Raw genomic sequence first — 15257 nt, forward strand, 5'->3', positions numbered from 1 at the left:
GGGTAGATATTTTCTTTCATTTAAAAACAAGAAAGGCTTACTTTATTATAGAAATCAAGTAGCATTAACACATACACTAACCAGCGTGAGGTCCTTTACTCATATTTATAAAATGTAAAACTGCAAGGCACACACGGTGATGCACACCCTTAATTCCAGCATTCAGGAAGCTGAGGCACGAGGATCACCATGGGTTTGAGGCCAGCCTGGGCTACATAGCAAGATGCTTTCTCAAAAAAAAAGAAGGAAAGAAAAAGAAAAGAAAAGAAAAAAGTTACAGAAGTAGATCAGGGGTAGAATGTTTTCAAGCATAGGAAAAGTCTTGGGTTCCATCCCCAGAACACACAAAAAAATAGAAACTGCTTATATCCCAGACACTCTTACATCAATTGCATTTTCAAAGGGGGAAAATCAAGTACCAAGGACCCAGAGGCTCTGAGAATCAGCAGGTAGATAGCTGCCTTTAAATAAAAGAGTAAAATACGCACTGTTAACAGAACTCAGGTTACAAACGTCTTTAAGGCTCTATAATTGATCTAGCGGTTTGGAAATCAATTAAGATAAATGGGGGGGGGGCGGATACACGGCGGAAGCGCCGGGCCGGGCTCAGTAGAGGTTGGTCTTCTTCATGACGCGGAGGAACTCCTCCTCGCTCACCTCGCCGTCGCCGTCGCGGTCCGCCTCGTCGATCATCTCCTGCAGCTCCTCGTCCGTGAGGTTCTCGCCCAGCTCGCCGGCCACGCGCTTGAGGTTTTTGAAAGAGATCTTCCCGGTCTCGTCATCATCAAAGAGTCGGAAGGCCTTCAGGATCTCCTCCTTGGTGTCCTTCTCGGCCATCTTCTGGGTCATCACGGCCAGGAAGTCGTTGAAGCTGATCTTGCCCGTGCCCTCCTTGTCCACCTCGGCGACCATCTTCTTTATCTCCTCCTTCCGGGGCTCGAAGCCCAGCGCCCGCATGGCCACTTTCAGCTCCTTCACGTCGATGGTCCCGCTGCCGTCCGCATCGAAGAGGTCAAATGCTTCCCGCACTTCCTGCTTCTGCTCTTCAGTGAGTTCAGGCTTAGGGCCCACTTTTTTCTTCTGGCTGGCGGAGCCCACGTTCGGCTTCTTGAAGCTGGAAGCCATCCTGGTAGCAGTTGGGGCCGTAGCGGCGTCACCGCGGCCACTGCGCGTGCGCCTGAGTGCGCGGCCCTGGCTCCGGCATCCGGGTCCTGGGCCCGGGCCCCGCCCCCGCCCCACCCCCCCGCGAAGCTGTCTATCATTGTCGTCCGCTGTCGCCTGGGCTAAGAGGACCGCTGGCAAGAAGTGCCGTAACCACAGTTGTCGTCTGTAATTCTTCGGCACTGGGTTTTCTTTCTCCACCTTTGATTGGCGTCTGTAGCACCCTTGTGTAGATTTGGGAATTCTTCACTCCTTTCCCGTACGAATAAAACTAAGATATTCTTGGTCTGAAGTTAGCCTGCCTCAAAATAAAAAATGAGGAGTTGGCGGTGTAGCTCAGTGTGAAGGTGCTGGGTTCAATCCCCAGAACGGGGGGAGGGAGGGTGTGAGTTCGATCACTTGGCATTTAACGTGGAAAAGGAGAGGGAAGAGAGAATATTAAAGTCACACCGTGTGTTCCAGTTGACATAAATGGAAAACAGATAAAATGGAAAAAGTTATATATAAAATTTGTAGAAGTTTGTCTCCTGACAGTATGCTCAACCGTAATAAAACTTCTCTGGCACATTCTCAAATATGAAATGCAATATCCAAATGTATGATTCACTTTTAGTGCTTCAGTTTGACACACTTGGCATCACTGCGCTTGGGTAATGGTGGTAATTTCATTCACTATGGTTCTGACTCGGAGTTCTGGTACTCTGGGGCTCTCGGTATTTTGTTTTTAAGTCTAGCAGCATTTCACTCTGTTTTTCACCCAATCAGTGCTGTACTGAAACCACACTCTGGTAGCCGTCCTCTGACTATGGCCCTTGTCTAGGCAGGAGGGGAAGTCAGAGGGCTGAGAGGAGAGGACCCGTGGTGTCTTGGGACCCGAAATCACCCCCTGGAAATAAAAGGGTCCTTCCTTAAACCAAAGGAGCAAGAGCAAAATGGAAGCTTTTAAAGTGAAAAACAAAGAAAATGTTACCATCTAAGCTCAAGAATGGCTCTGTACTTCTTTAAACAGTTTTTTAAAAAAGCAGCTGACTTTTATTTTTAGCATTCTTCACCAGAAAAAAACCCCAAAAAACAAAAAAATTATCAACTACTTGATCTGTCACCAACAGAGGGCACTTCGAAGTTTTTGTTCAAGGGTTTTTGTGTCCCCAGTAAAGAAATTGTAGGTAGAATGCCGGGCGTGGTGGCGCACGCCTGTAATCCCAGCACTCAGGAGGCTGAAGCAAGAGGATCGTTGTGAGTTCAAGACCAGCCTGGGCTACAAAGTGAGCTCAAGGCCGACCTGAACTGCATAGCGAGACCCTGTCTCAAAAAGACAAAAAAAAAAAAAAAAAAAATTGTAGGTAGATTAATAAATATTTGTGTATATATATGTGTGTATATGCATATATATGAGCACTACATAGCATTAGTACAGAATGCTAAAGATGGAAAGTAATAAGCATACAGCAAATTGCTCCAGTTGATCATTTCCACAGTGAGCAAAATGAATACAAGCCACCAACACAATAAATATTTGCTGAATTAGTGCATGACGGTTAATGTTTGTCCTAAAATGCCTTCTAAATCATCAAAGTAAAGCAAGCAATCAAACAAAACCCCTAAGGGTTAAATAATGCTAGGAGTGTTTTTACAAACCTTCAAACTCCGTGACCAGATATTGATTATCAGGCATTTTTGTTTTGTTTCTGTGGTTGTGGGGACTGAACTCTTGAAAGCTAGGAAAGCTATCACTGGGCCATAGCACCAGCCGGCGAGGCCAGTTTCATTAGCAGTCTCTCACTGCCTGCCCTACTCCCTTCGGACAGCAGACAGGGTTTGCTCACTACCTGCACACAGTGCTAAGTACGGGCCGAGAAAGCTTCCCTGGGATACCTCAAAGTAGATGTGGCAGGCACACGAGACAGGGAACTGATCTTCCGACACTGCACATCCTTTTGCCCGCCTCTTTTGGTTTTTGAGACAAGGCCTCCCTAGCTGGCCTTGAACTCACTATGTGGCCTGGGCTGCCTTCGAACCCACGGTGACCCTCCCGCCTCAGCCTCCTGAGTACTGGGATTGCAGGTGTGCACCCTCATGCCCGGCCTGCCCTGCCTCGTCCAGGTCAAAAATCTCAGAATATTCCCATGCTTTATTATCTCTGTGACCTCGGAAAAGTCACTTAACCTCTTAGAATCATTTGACACATCTGCAAAGGAATCATCATGGTAAAGCTCCCTAAAGCACTTCCAGTGAGAGGATAGCCACAAAAGCTCGGGGACAAGACCCCGTGGGGCCATGCCAGCCTGGTAATTGCTGTTGAACCTCAGTTCCTCCCAGGCTTTGTGCCTTTCCTTTGACACCCACCCTTCTGCCCAGATTCAAGCCCAGCTATGACGTGTTGGGAAAACCGGAGGGTAGATGCTGCCTTATGTAGAGCCTCACTGGGGCCAAGTTGAGCTCAGAGCGAACTGGCTGTCATCATTTCCAGCTGTGTGCGATCACCAGTCACAGCAAGGGCACCAAGAACTCTCTTCGCAGAAAACAGTGCCCTCGGTCAGAGGCGGCTCTTGCCGGAGTTCCTCTGTTCATAAGTGAAACCCCGACTTGCAAAGGAGAGTAAAATGCGTGTTTGCTGTGTGCCCAGCGTTTGGCTTGGGCCACCTGTTTGCCATCTCATTTAACCCTTGCCTTCGTTTCCCACAGTGCAGGGGAGGAAAACGAGGCAGGGGCGAGATCTGCGGCAGATATCCCACAGCACCAGCTGGGAAGTGTGGCTCCGGGATTCCGCTGTGACCTCTCTGAGCTCCGCGGAGACGCTCTGTTCATCACACACACCATGCTGTTTTCTCTAAATTGAGATTAACACCGAAACACGGCATCCCTGGAAAGACAGGGTACTGATTTTTTCTTTAATAATTACGAGTCTTGCCTGGAAAGTTTTAATAGGAATTTGTAGGCTTTAAGGCAGGGTCCCAGTGTGGGACAAGTCACTGGGAAAAAGTACCCTGTGCTTGGAATTTGCATTACTTCTTCTGCTTTCAACTCCATGTACAAGTTAGTGGGGAGTGGCCTGGGCCAATTCCCCGCAGCTGGCATCAGTGTGAGCGTATGCGGTGCACGTGCAAATCAGCTGCATTGCTTTAAAGTCATTTCTCAAATTCGATTAAGACTGAAGTCAGGCATGGGGGCGCACGCCTGTCATCCCAGCACTTGGGAGGCTGAGGCAGGAGGATCGTTGCGAGTTCGAGGCCAGCCTGGGCTACAAAGTGAGCTCACAGCCAGCCTGAACTGCATAGTGAGACCCTGTCTCAAAAAGACAAAAAAAAAAAAAAAAAAAAAGATACTAGTAGTTGATGAAATACCTGAAAAATTAAGAGATGTGGGTGAGTTTTGTTTGTTCATTTTTTTTCTACCTAAATTGTTTTGTACTACAACGTCCAAGGTCAGTGATGGTGAACCTTTTAGACCTGTCACTGGTAACCAATAGCCAGCTGCAGCATGTGTGCCACAGGTTCGCCACCACTGGTTAATATGCAGAATCAGTTGTTGATTACCTGAGAGGGGAGAAGCTGGTTAATTTGGTCATGAAGAGTTCACAGCTGGAAGAAGGGGGCAGAGGTATTGGAATTTCACAGCAGGGTCTCCCGCCAGGACAGACCTGGAGAAAGGACCCATGCGGCTCGCTTATGCTGCTTATTTGGTTTTCCATTTGGCTTGCATGGCCTAGAAAGGTGAGGCTCCGGAGCCTTTTAAAACTTAATTGCATTCAGCAGATTCAGCAAATTCCAGGTGCCACCCAAGGCAGAAAACATGCATAATGAAGCTGATTTATTGCTGCCTATTTACTCCCCACTAAATGCAGAACAGAAAATGTGAAAGCTTGGTGCTGCTCCTGCAGAAGCCGGACCACCGCGCTGGGCTGTGAGGGGACCCCCAGCGCCAACAGTACCAGCGCTGACCTCTTTCTTCCTAAGTATGTGGAGCCATTTACAAGAAGCAGACACAGCCGCAGAAGGTTTACAACTCCAGTGGTCTCAGAATTGGAATACGAAGTCAAGTCCAGTGGCTCAAACCAAGCCCTTTTGGCAAGCCCAGGGACAGATCAGTGTCCAGCCAAGGGCTGAACAAGTTCTCCTTCCATGAAACCCGGGAATAAAGAAATACTTCTTTCAGTTACAAAGACAGACTGTTTTTATAAAAGAATTTGCCAGAGTTTCACAGTTCCTCAGAAATGTTCATGCGGATATCCCTAAAGGCAAAGGAGAATTCAGAGCACTTCCCTGCCATCCAGGAAAACAGTGGAAGAAGCCGGTGAGGAACTCGGTCGTGACATAGAGACCCCCGTAGGGATGGGACAGGCCGCGCTTGGGCCCTTCGCCTGTCCCGCGTCACAGTCACGGCTTGTGTTTTCTCCTGGGGCAGTCAGCAACTTACAGGTGTTTTTGGCTAAAAACTATGCCTCTTCACTTGGGTCTGCAAATGCACAATGGGTAACTAAATGTAGAACAAAGCTTGACCTTCATCCCATAAAACTCTGGGCAAATCCTTCCTAGCGCTGCCAGCAGGCAGTAGTCACATTTAGGGTGTCCCTGTCAGCCCTGAGTCTACCAGGCCTCTGTCATCTGCCTTTGAGGCTGAGAACACTATGACCAAAATCTCCACTGTCATAAACCCGCGGTCACCTTGATCTCAGCAGAGCCTCGAGGGGACTGGGATTGCCCCTCCTCCCTCAGGAACCAAACTGCCCTCCGATCACGAGGATTCCACCTGCGCTGCACACCCAGGGCCGAGATAGTAACGCACCAGGCCCTGGCCCACCCTGTGCCAGCTCCCCCGGAAGAATGTGATCGTTTTGTACTGCAAACGTGGACTAATACAAAATTTTAAAAATTAAACAAGAATAAAGATTTTTTTTAAAAAAGGCGTGGCCTGGTGCGCTCCTCTCTGTGCTCCTGGACTTTGTCACCGGCTCACTCCTTTCTGTGGCCTCTTTGGACTTTGAATCTCAGAAACTGTGAGCTGAATGAAAGCTTGTCCGGCGTGTGCTTCCCTGGGGTGAGGAAAAGCTGGCACCTTTGCGCAGCGCTTGACGCCGTGCCCTGCCCGCAGTAAGCGCCCAGTAAACGTGGAGCTTCTGCACCACAGCCGCGCTTAACAGCTGGAAAAAGCCCACATGTAGGTTGTGTTAGTTCCCCTTTGGTGAGGCACCTGAGGTCAGTACCTTCACACAGCAGGCCACTCTAGTCTTCTGAGCTCCTCTTTTAAGGGCCTTCCTTTAAAGCACGCGGTGTGGAATAAATAATCACGGAGAGGCCATTTTGGTTTCCCTTCTGTGTTACACCAGAACCACCTACTCTGTGTTTACAGAAGCTGTCTCACAATAATATGTAAAATGATAACCATTGATAATTTCCTACCATTTTGTCTGTAATTTGCTAAGTCCCCCCTATTATTATGTTATCCTTCTTTTATTCTTTAAAATAAAAAAAAAAAAAAAAAAAGAAGCTGTCTCAGTGAACAAAGGAAGAAAATGTGGCCTATCAACACAATGGAGTACTATTCAGCCATAAAAAGGATAAATGGAGTCATTTGTAGGAAAATGGTTGAAACTTCAGACCATAATGCTAATCAAAATGAATCAGACACAGAACATTAAATATTGCATGATTTCTCCTTTATAAGAAACTCAAAGTATACATAATTTAAAGAGAAAAATAAAAGCTGGGCATGGTGGTACATGCCTATAGCCCCAGCACTTGGGGGAGTCTGAGGTGGGAGGGTTGTTGTGAGTTCAAGACCAGCCTGGGCTACAAAGTAAGCTCAAAGCCAGCCTGAACTACATAGCAAGACCCTGTGTCAAAAATAAAAACAAATAAATAAATAAAATAAAAGATGATAGGAAACAGGAAGGTAGACCTTTAACAGATGAAAAAGGGACAGATGATATGGGAGAGGAGAGGGAAAGACTAAGGTACGATATGTACCAACTCCCATAATGAATGCATTTATGTTTTGTTTTGTCTTTTTGAGACAGGGTCTCACTATGGAGTTCAGGCTGGCCTTGAGCTCACTTTATAGCCCAGGCTGGTCTCTAACTTGCAATGATCTTCCTGCCTCAGCCTCCCGAGTGCTGATTACAGGCGTGCGCCACCACACCCGGCTGCATTTATGTATCACAAATACGCAGTAATAAAAAAAGATTGACTGTTTCAAAAACTTGCAGCAGAACCGCCATTGTACCAAGCATGTCTGTTACAGGGTCCTGTACCCTGGCCTGTACCTTGTCGTGGGGATGACAGGAATGATGGCCGTCACCTGTTCAGAGGAGACAGAACGTGCGGTCCCTGTGTCCTTGGATCCAGGCAACACCAGCTTGCATGACACAAGGCAGATGAAATACTTGCTGTAAGAGGCCCTTGGCTGGGCATAGTGGCTCACGCCTGTAATCCCAGCACTTGGGAGGCTGAGGCAGGAGGATCTCCACGAGATTAAGACCAGCCTGGGCTACACAGTGAGTCCAAGTCAGCCTGAACTACATAGGGAGAAAAAAAAAAAAAAAGGCCCTAAAGTCCCAGAGGAAATGGACACTTAAGGCTCTAATCACACTGGTTTAGAAGAACAGACAAAACCCTGACTTGGGAGCCAAACATCCTGGGTTCAAATCCCTGCGCTGCCGTTTCCAGCTCTGCAGCTCTGGTGGCTGCCCCGCCTCTCTGTCCCTGCTCCCTCCTTCCCCGATATGGCGCCAGCTTCCACCAGGTGCGTTCTCTGAAGACAGCGCTCCACAACCCACTTACAGCTGCCTCGAGCTTGGTCCCTTTGTAGCCATTAGCTACAAAGTTTAATTTTTCAGGGGCCTAACCTGTGTTCTGTAAGTTATTTTGATTTTCCTTAAACATTAATACAATGTGATCATATTGTAAATAAAAATGCCATCTTAGAAGGCACTAAATGTGTGTGCGTAGTCAAGTATAGAGCGGCTGTGAGGGGCTCGTGCGGAGCCGCCCGGGGAACCCAGGGTTTCAGGACCATTGTCGGCCCTGGTGCTTGGCATCATGCTCTGAGCCCGCTGGGAGTGAGATTTCTCACCATGGTTGTTGTGCGGGCCGTGGCGTTGCTGCTTGCGGACACCTAACACTTTTGTTCCCTAAGTTTCTCCAGTTGATATTTACAATGGAGGGTTATCAGACTTACTTTGGTTTAGTTTCCAAAACAGCAGCTGCTGACCTGAGGCAGAGTTATTTCTCAGTCTTGTACGGTCCAAGTGCCCGTGGTTCCTTAGACGTGCCAGTGTGCCAGGTTCCTTCAGCGTTCACACCCAGCCCTCCTGGTCTGCCGGAGGTGCGAGTCATCTCAGCCGGCAGAGAGGAGGACCTCTGCGTACCGCTTCAAACGCTCCCAGCCCCCCAACCTCCCTGCCCCGAGTGGCTCGGTGCTGCTTCCCCTGCTTGCAGCTGCAGCCTGGCCTCACCTCGCTGTTCCCCGAGCCCGGAGCCTCTTGCTTTCTGTTCTCCAGCTACACAGACACCGCAGTAAGCACAGCCCAGCTGGGTAGGAGGATTAACACCTTGCTCGATAGCAGACTGGTATCACTGAATACTTCACCCCTTGCGTCTTGTTATAGTTTAGGTCTTGATATACCCTGTGTTACGGTTTGGGGGATATTTTTGCAAGAGGAACAATATAGTACAGGACACATATTTTTAAGCTTATTTATAGTAGTCACCCAAAGAGTGATATACAAAAGAGTGCAGGAAATCTGTCCACATACTAAGACCAAGGAATCCAGCTGAGAGCCTGGGTCCCACGGAAATGTTCTGCCTGAGTCCAGCTGAAGACCTAGAGCTCATAACAATGCCTCCCACGAGTCCAACTGCAGGCCCAGAGCCCATGACAGTATCTCATGCAGGTCTGTTTCACGGATCTGTGCTGTGAAGGCCCAAAGGTCAGTGATGGAATCTAAGAAATCTGTGCCAGCAGGATGAAGGATCTGTGCTAGCAGGCTGAGGGATCTGCACTGGAGCCAGGAAGCGATATGCAAAGTAAGAACCAGAGCTCCCCCAAAAGGTACGACAGCATCCTCAGCAACAGTGAGGTCCTGAGCCCTCCGATGATCAGGAAAGTTCCCATCAGGGAAGCCAATGCAGCAAGCTTCTCCAGGAGACGGGCAGTGCACCATCTTCCCCTCTGGAGCCAGGAAGCAATGCTCAGAGTGAGGGCCAGAGCTCCCCCAAAGTGAACCAAAGCCATTCTCAGTGCCAATGGGGTCCCGAGCTCCTCAGAGGATGAAAACAGCGAAGCTCATCAGGAAAGCCAGCATGACGAGCTCCTTCAAAACAACCAACAGCTCCTTAGATCTTCTACCAGTTCCCAACAGCCTCTCTCAGCTCCTAACAGCATCTTTAGTTCCCAAAAGCCTTTTTTCTTCTTTTCCAGGTCTGCCACTTATGCTGCTGGCAACAATCCCCAGGTGAGCCTCCACACCCAGCACCACGCTTACTCAGTTCAGCTGGGGGTTGTAAGTTGACTCCCAGTTGTCAGTCCCCTACACCCCGAAAGCCTCGCAGCTAGGGCTTTGGGAAGATTGGATTGTGGGTGCTTATAACTGACTCGCCTAGGAAGTGTCTGATTGGCAGAGGCTGGACCCTGGGGCTAGCGTGGAAGGGTTGAACCCATCCTCGGCCCCTCCTTTGACCTGCTGCCTGTCCACCATGCCTTGAGCAGCTCCTCTCCACCAGGCCCTTCCACTGGGCCTTCCTGCCTGGGAGCCCGCCGGCCGTGGGCCGAAGCTCTGCAAACCACGGGCCAAAGCAAAATCTCTTCCCTAGAGTTGTGTGTGTTAAGTATCTGTCTCGGGGAGGAGAAACGGACCAAGACGTCTCTCCATCAGAAGGTCCTGGATTGAACGCCCGCCCCTGTAGTAGTGGGCATCCCTCCTTCCACGTCATGCCCCGCCCCCGTCCCTCCCCCCTGCTACGGAAATCTCTGCTGAAATAAACTTGGGCTGCAGATACCACTGTCTAGGGAGTCCCAGCCAACAAAGTGGGGCGCACACGCCTTCTATGAACCCAGAGTACCTGGCGTCCCTCTTCTCACTTTCCACGGGCCACGGGGCACAGCAAGGGAGGCTGAGAATTGAATTCTTTGTTCTGAGTCACCCTGCGCCTGGTAAAAAATCCACGGGACGCAGGCTCTGTCCAGGCTCCTTGTGCATGCTGTCATTGTCACATTTGAATTTGCACATTTAAATACCTCATAGAGCCGAGGTTGTGACCGCAACCTGCATGGGTTTTTTTGTTTTGTTTTCTGAGATAGGGTCTTGCTATGTTGCCTTGGCAGGCCTTAAATGCTTGGACTCAAGTAATCCTCCTGCCTCAGCCTCACATGTGCTGGGATTACAGGGGTGCACCACCACAGCCTACCCAGTGGAAACCTGAGTTTTGTCCCTCGTTTTCCACTCACTGTCCCTTTTTCTATTTTTGAGAAAGTATCTTGCTATGTAGTTCAGGCTGGCCTTGAATTCACTATGTAGCCCAGGTTGACCCCCAACTCATGGTGGTCCTCCTGCCTCAGCCTCCTGACTGCTGGGATCACAGGCGTGAACCACCACACCCAGCATTCTATCCAGTTTCTGTGTAAGTTCAGGTGATTTTTGTAAGTCCATTGGGCCTAGATTTCCTTAGCTGTTCAACGTTGAGTCATAACTCCTCACTCTGGTTGGTGGAGAGAAAATGAGATTGTAGATAGGAAAGTGATTTAAAATGCTTAAAACATGATGGGGATATAGATCAGATTTGGTTACTGCCTATGTGTAAGCAATAGACTAGACTGGCTGAAAGTTCAATTTCATTTTGTTGCCGGACATGGTGGTGCACGCCTGTAATCCCAGCACTTGGGAGGCTGAGGCAGGGGGATCGTTGCGAGTTTGAGACCAGCCTAGGTTACAAAGTGAGCTCAAGGCCAGTCTGAATGCCCAGGGAGACCCTGGCTCAAAAAGACAAAGAAAAAAAAGGATGCCTCTGGACCTTAAAATTAATTACAAAAAGAAGTGGGGGAGTACTCTAATACTCACGTGAGAGCCCAAGGGACGGAAGCACAGTCCCTCTCCCCATCAATAACCCAACTTTCAAGCATGTAAGGACAGTGAAGGATCCCTTCCAGGCTGTTTAAAGAGCAAATTTATTAGCTCTATAGCATCCTGTAACCCTGAGGTATTTGGGGAAACGGCATTCTTTGGATTCTGAAACCCTGGCTGCTTTCCCCGCGCCTCCCGCTACTTCCAGCAGTGCAGCTTTTGCTGACAGGGCAGTCTGCGGGCCGGCCCTGCTGCTGGATTGTAAGTAAATAATCTTGAAACAAATCCGTGGTTGACACACTGTCATATTATGTTTACTGCTCCAGAGGAGGGATTTATTCTGAGGATATTGAAAAATTCCATTGCTGTTCGAGGGAAGCGACAGTCGGGATCACCCATAAATTAAAGCGATCACCCTCTGTACCCTAGATAGGGTCCAAAACACTGCACATGCACTGAAGTGTCATATACGAGGTAGAACTGCACTGGATAAAAATATATAACTTCGCTAAATAAAAACAGATACCCTGGATGCGACAGATGTTTGGATTGCCAAGTTTGGATACAGCTAGCTAGCTGCTGCTTCTCCCAGGATTCGTAAAACGTAGGAGCTCTAAACTGGAGCAGAAAAACTAATCAGACCAACCACGTCCTGGTTTATTTTAGCATAGATTTCATGATGTAATCTAGATTACTTTTAGAATAAACACCTAGGCCACTAAGATTGAGCTCCAAAAACAGAGAGAGAGAGAGAGAGGGAGAGAAGGAGAATCTTTGAAGTCCTTTGCTTGCTTCCTCTCTTCCATCCAGTTCAAGTATCCTGAAGCCTGGGTTTGACATTTTCCCCCGTGCGTACCTGCGTGTGTGCACACAGGTGCTTGGTGAGTGAAAGCCTGGGCCTCTGAGTCCTGTATCTAATTGTACAGATTGAGATTCGTGACACAGAAACCAGAAAACCAGCACTCCAGGAGAACGTGCACTGTGCCCGAAGATACAGTGATACCCACCTGCTGGGGCTCAAAGACCAACATGATCACCTGCTAGCCACGTGACCTTAGGTCACTGCTTCTTTCTGCATTGGTTTTCCTTATGTATAAAATAATAGTGTCTCTAGCCAGGTGTGGTGGCACATGCCTGTAATCCCAGCACTTGGGAGGCTGAGGCAGGAGGATCATTGCAAATTAGAGGCCAGCCTGGGCTACATAGTGAGTTCAGACCAGCCTGAACTGCATGGTGAGACCCTGTCTCAAAAAGACAAAAAGAAAAAAGAATAATAATGTCTCATTGGTTGAAGATTAAATGAGTTAACCTTTATAAAGGTTTTTGTTTTTTAGACAGGGTCTTGTTATGTAGTCTAGCATGGCCTTGAATTCACTGTGTAGCCCAGGCTGGCCTTGAACTCTCATGATGATCCTCCTGCCTCAGCCTCCTGAGTGCTAGGATTCCACGTGTGGGTCACTATACTTGGCAAGAGGAATTGCTTAGCTATGCATACGTATCTTTAGTAGGTAACATAGTTTATTTTTTCTAAAGTAGTGTATAATTTTACACTCCTCCTAGCTTTATATAATATTTTCCACTGACATTTGGATTTGTCTGATTTTACATTTTTGCTCTTTGGTGGGTTTAATGTTTTCCCCCAGTTAATAGTGACAGCGAGCGTCTTTTGGTACATTTATGGGCTATCCATGTTTCCTTTTCTACAAATCTGTGAATGTCTGCTTTCACACTTTCTCCTTTTCCTTTTCTTTGATTCCTTTTTTTGCCTTTTTGTTTATTTTTCACAGGAGTTCTTTACATGCTTCGGATATCAAAACTCAGGGCACAGGACACCTGCCGGCACTGCTGCTGGCCCGTGGGCACCGCCACCCTCCGTCCAGGGACGGGCTGTAAATGCGGAGCGAGAGCTGCTGCGCAACCCCTGGGCCGGGCTCGCAGAGGGCTTGCGTTTCCGTTTCTCCCTCTGGGAAGCCAGCTGTGACGTGACAGTGTCCAGCTCCCCCGCTGGAGAGAGGCCCTGCGGAGAGGAACTGGACGGGAGGAGCGGGCGTGTGGGGAGAAAGACGGCCCGGGAGCCGCGCTGCCCCGCGGTGAGCCGAGGGAAGCTGTCTTTCCCACGCATCCTCCCCTGACCCCCACTGCATCTCAGAGCAGGGTGTAGCCCCGGCCCGACGCCGGATGCGTGCGGACCTCACTGATCCTCAGGAGAACTGGCCGTTTGCACTCAGCCCGAATTCCTGCCCTTAACAGTGGGGCAATAAAATAATTGTTTTTAGCCAGCCATTTTGGGGACAGTTTGTTCACAAAATAGGTATTAGGAGCAATTCATTTATTGAATGAACTCTAAAAACCTTTTCTTTTTCTTTTTTGTAACTCTCTTGACCTTGACTCTCAGAAGTTTTAATTTAACCAGGTGTGGTGACGCACCCCGGTAATACCTTGAGGGAGGCTGAAGCAGGAAAATTGCAAATTTGAGTCTTGCAAAGTCAATTTAGCAAGGCCCCACCTCAAAAAAAAAAAAAAAAGAGGAAGAGGTGGCTAGGATTGTAGCTCAGTGGCAGAACAGTAAGCACTCGGGTTCTATCTTTAGGACCACAAAAAATTTAAAAAGGGGGAAAGAGCTTTAATTTACACTATAATAGTTTTCCATATTTTCTTGGGGCTTTGTGTGTCTTACTTGAGAAATCTGTTCCTATTTTAAGGTGCTGTATATTCTCCTGTAAGTTTTAAGGTACTGTATTTTCTACTTTAAGATTTTTTGCCTTCCATGTTTAAACTCCTTTATCTAAATTAATAAATCCCTTAGTCTATCTGGAGTTAGGTAAGGTAGAGGTCCCTTTTCACGTTTTCCACGTGAGTAATTTTTGGGGGACTTCGGATCAGATGGTCTTCCCAGTGTTCTGTGGACGCTGAGCCTCTAGCTGGTCCACCAGTCCTACACCGTTGGAATTACTACAGCTTGGTAATAAGTTGATTCTCGAATAGCAATTTCTGTCTTTTTAATTCTTTCTGTGTTTGTTTTGTTTTGGTATGGGAATCAAACTCAGGACCTTCGGCTTACCAGGCAGGTACTGCGCTGCTGAGCTATAACTCTGGCTCTTTGCTTTGTTTTTCTAGACAGGATCTTGCTCTGTGGTTCAGGCTGACCTTAAACTCAGGGCAATCCTCCTGCTTCAGCCTCTTGAGTGCTGGGATTACAGGCATGAGCTACCATGCCTGGCCATTTCTTTAATTTTACATGAATATCTTGATTATATTCTTGGTTCTTTGGTCTTCCTTATAAATTTAGAATCATCTTGTTAAAATCCATAATAAATCCTCTTTGAGATTTTGACTGGATTTTCATTGAATGTATAAATCATTAAGGAGGATTATGTCTTTAAATACTGACTCTTTTTCAATGAACATCTTATCTTTATTATTAAAGTTTTCTTTAAATGCATTCTTTAAAATGTATGATTCTACGGGCCAGGCATGGTGGCGCACACCTGTAATCCTAACACTTGGGAGGCTGAGGCAGGAGGATCATTGCGAGTTTGAGACCGGCCTGGGCTACAAAGTGAGCTCAAGGCCAGCCTGGACTGAATAGCAAGACCCTGTCTTAAAAAAAAAAAAAAAAGACAAAAAAAAAATGTATGATTCTTACATAGAAGTGTTGTAATTCTTTTGTTGGATTTATTCCTATGTGTTTTATAGTTTACATTGCTAGTGTTAATGGTACTTTTATGTGAATTTTCTAACTTATAGTAACGTAAAGAGAAAGGAAATTAGCTTGGTGTACCGATTTAGTGTTTGGGAATTTTGTTAATCTTATTCTAATTCTAATAATGTGTAAGTGTCTTTGGGTCACCTATGTGAACAATTATCTCTGAAGGGAGGCTTTGTTTTCTCCTTGCCAATTTTATTAAAAGTTTTTTTAACCTAATGTGTTGGCTGAGACCCTCAGAACAGTGCTGTAATGAGCATCCTTGGTCTTCCGCGTGCTTCTAAAGGGTTTGCTTTACATGATTAATTACAGTGTTTCCTGTGTGTAAGTACG

General features: G+C 47.5%; 1 protein-coding gene across 1 annotated transcript; it reads right to left on the reverse strand.

Annotated features, from left to right (window-relative positions):
• Nucleotides 1–436: 436 nt before the first annotated feature.
• Cetn1 (centrin, EF-hand protein, 1) lies at nt 437–1195 on the reverse strand. The gene has a single exon (XM_005372681.2). It carries the CDS (start codon nt 1123–1125, stop codon nt 607–609), a length of 519 nt encoding a protein of 172 aa, XP_005372738.1. The 5' UTR covers nt 1126–1195; the 3' UTR covers nt 437–606.
• Nucleotides 1196–15257: the final 14062 nt, after the last annotated feature.

This window comes from Chinchilla lanigera, unplaced genomic scaffold (assembly GCF_000276665.1).
Source record: "Chinchilla lanigera isolate Chin_1 unplaced genomic scaffold, ChiLan1.0 scaffold00001, whole genome shotgun sequence".
NCBI classification, from domain to species: domain Eukaryota; kingdom Metazoa; phylum Chordata; class Mammalia; order Rodentia; family Chinchillidae; genus Chinchilla; species Chinchilla lanigera.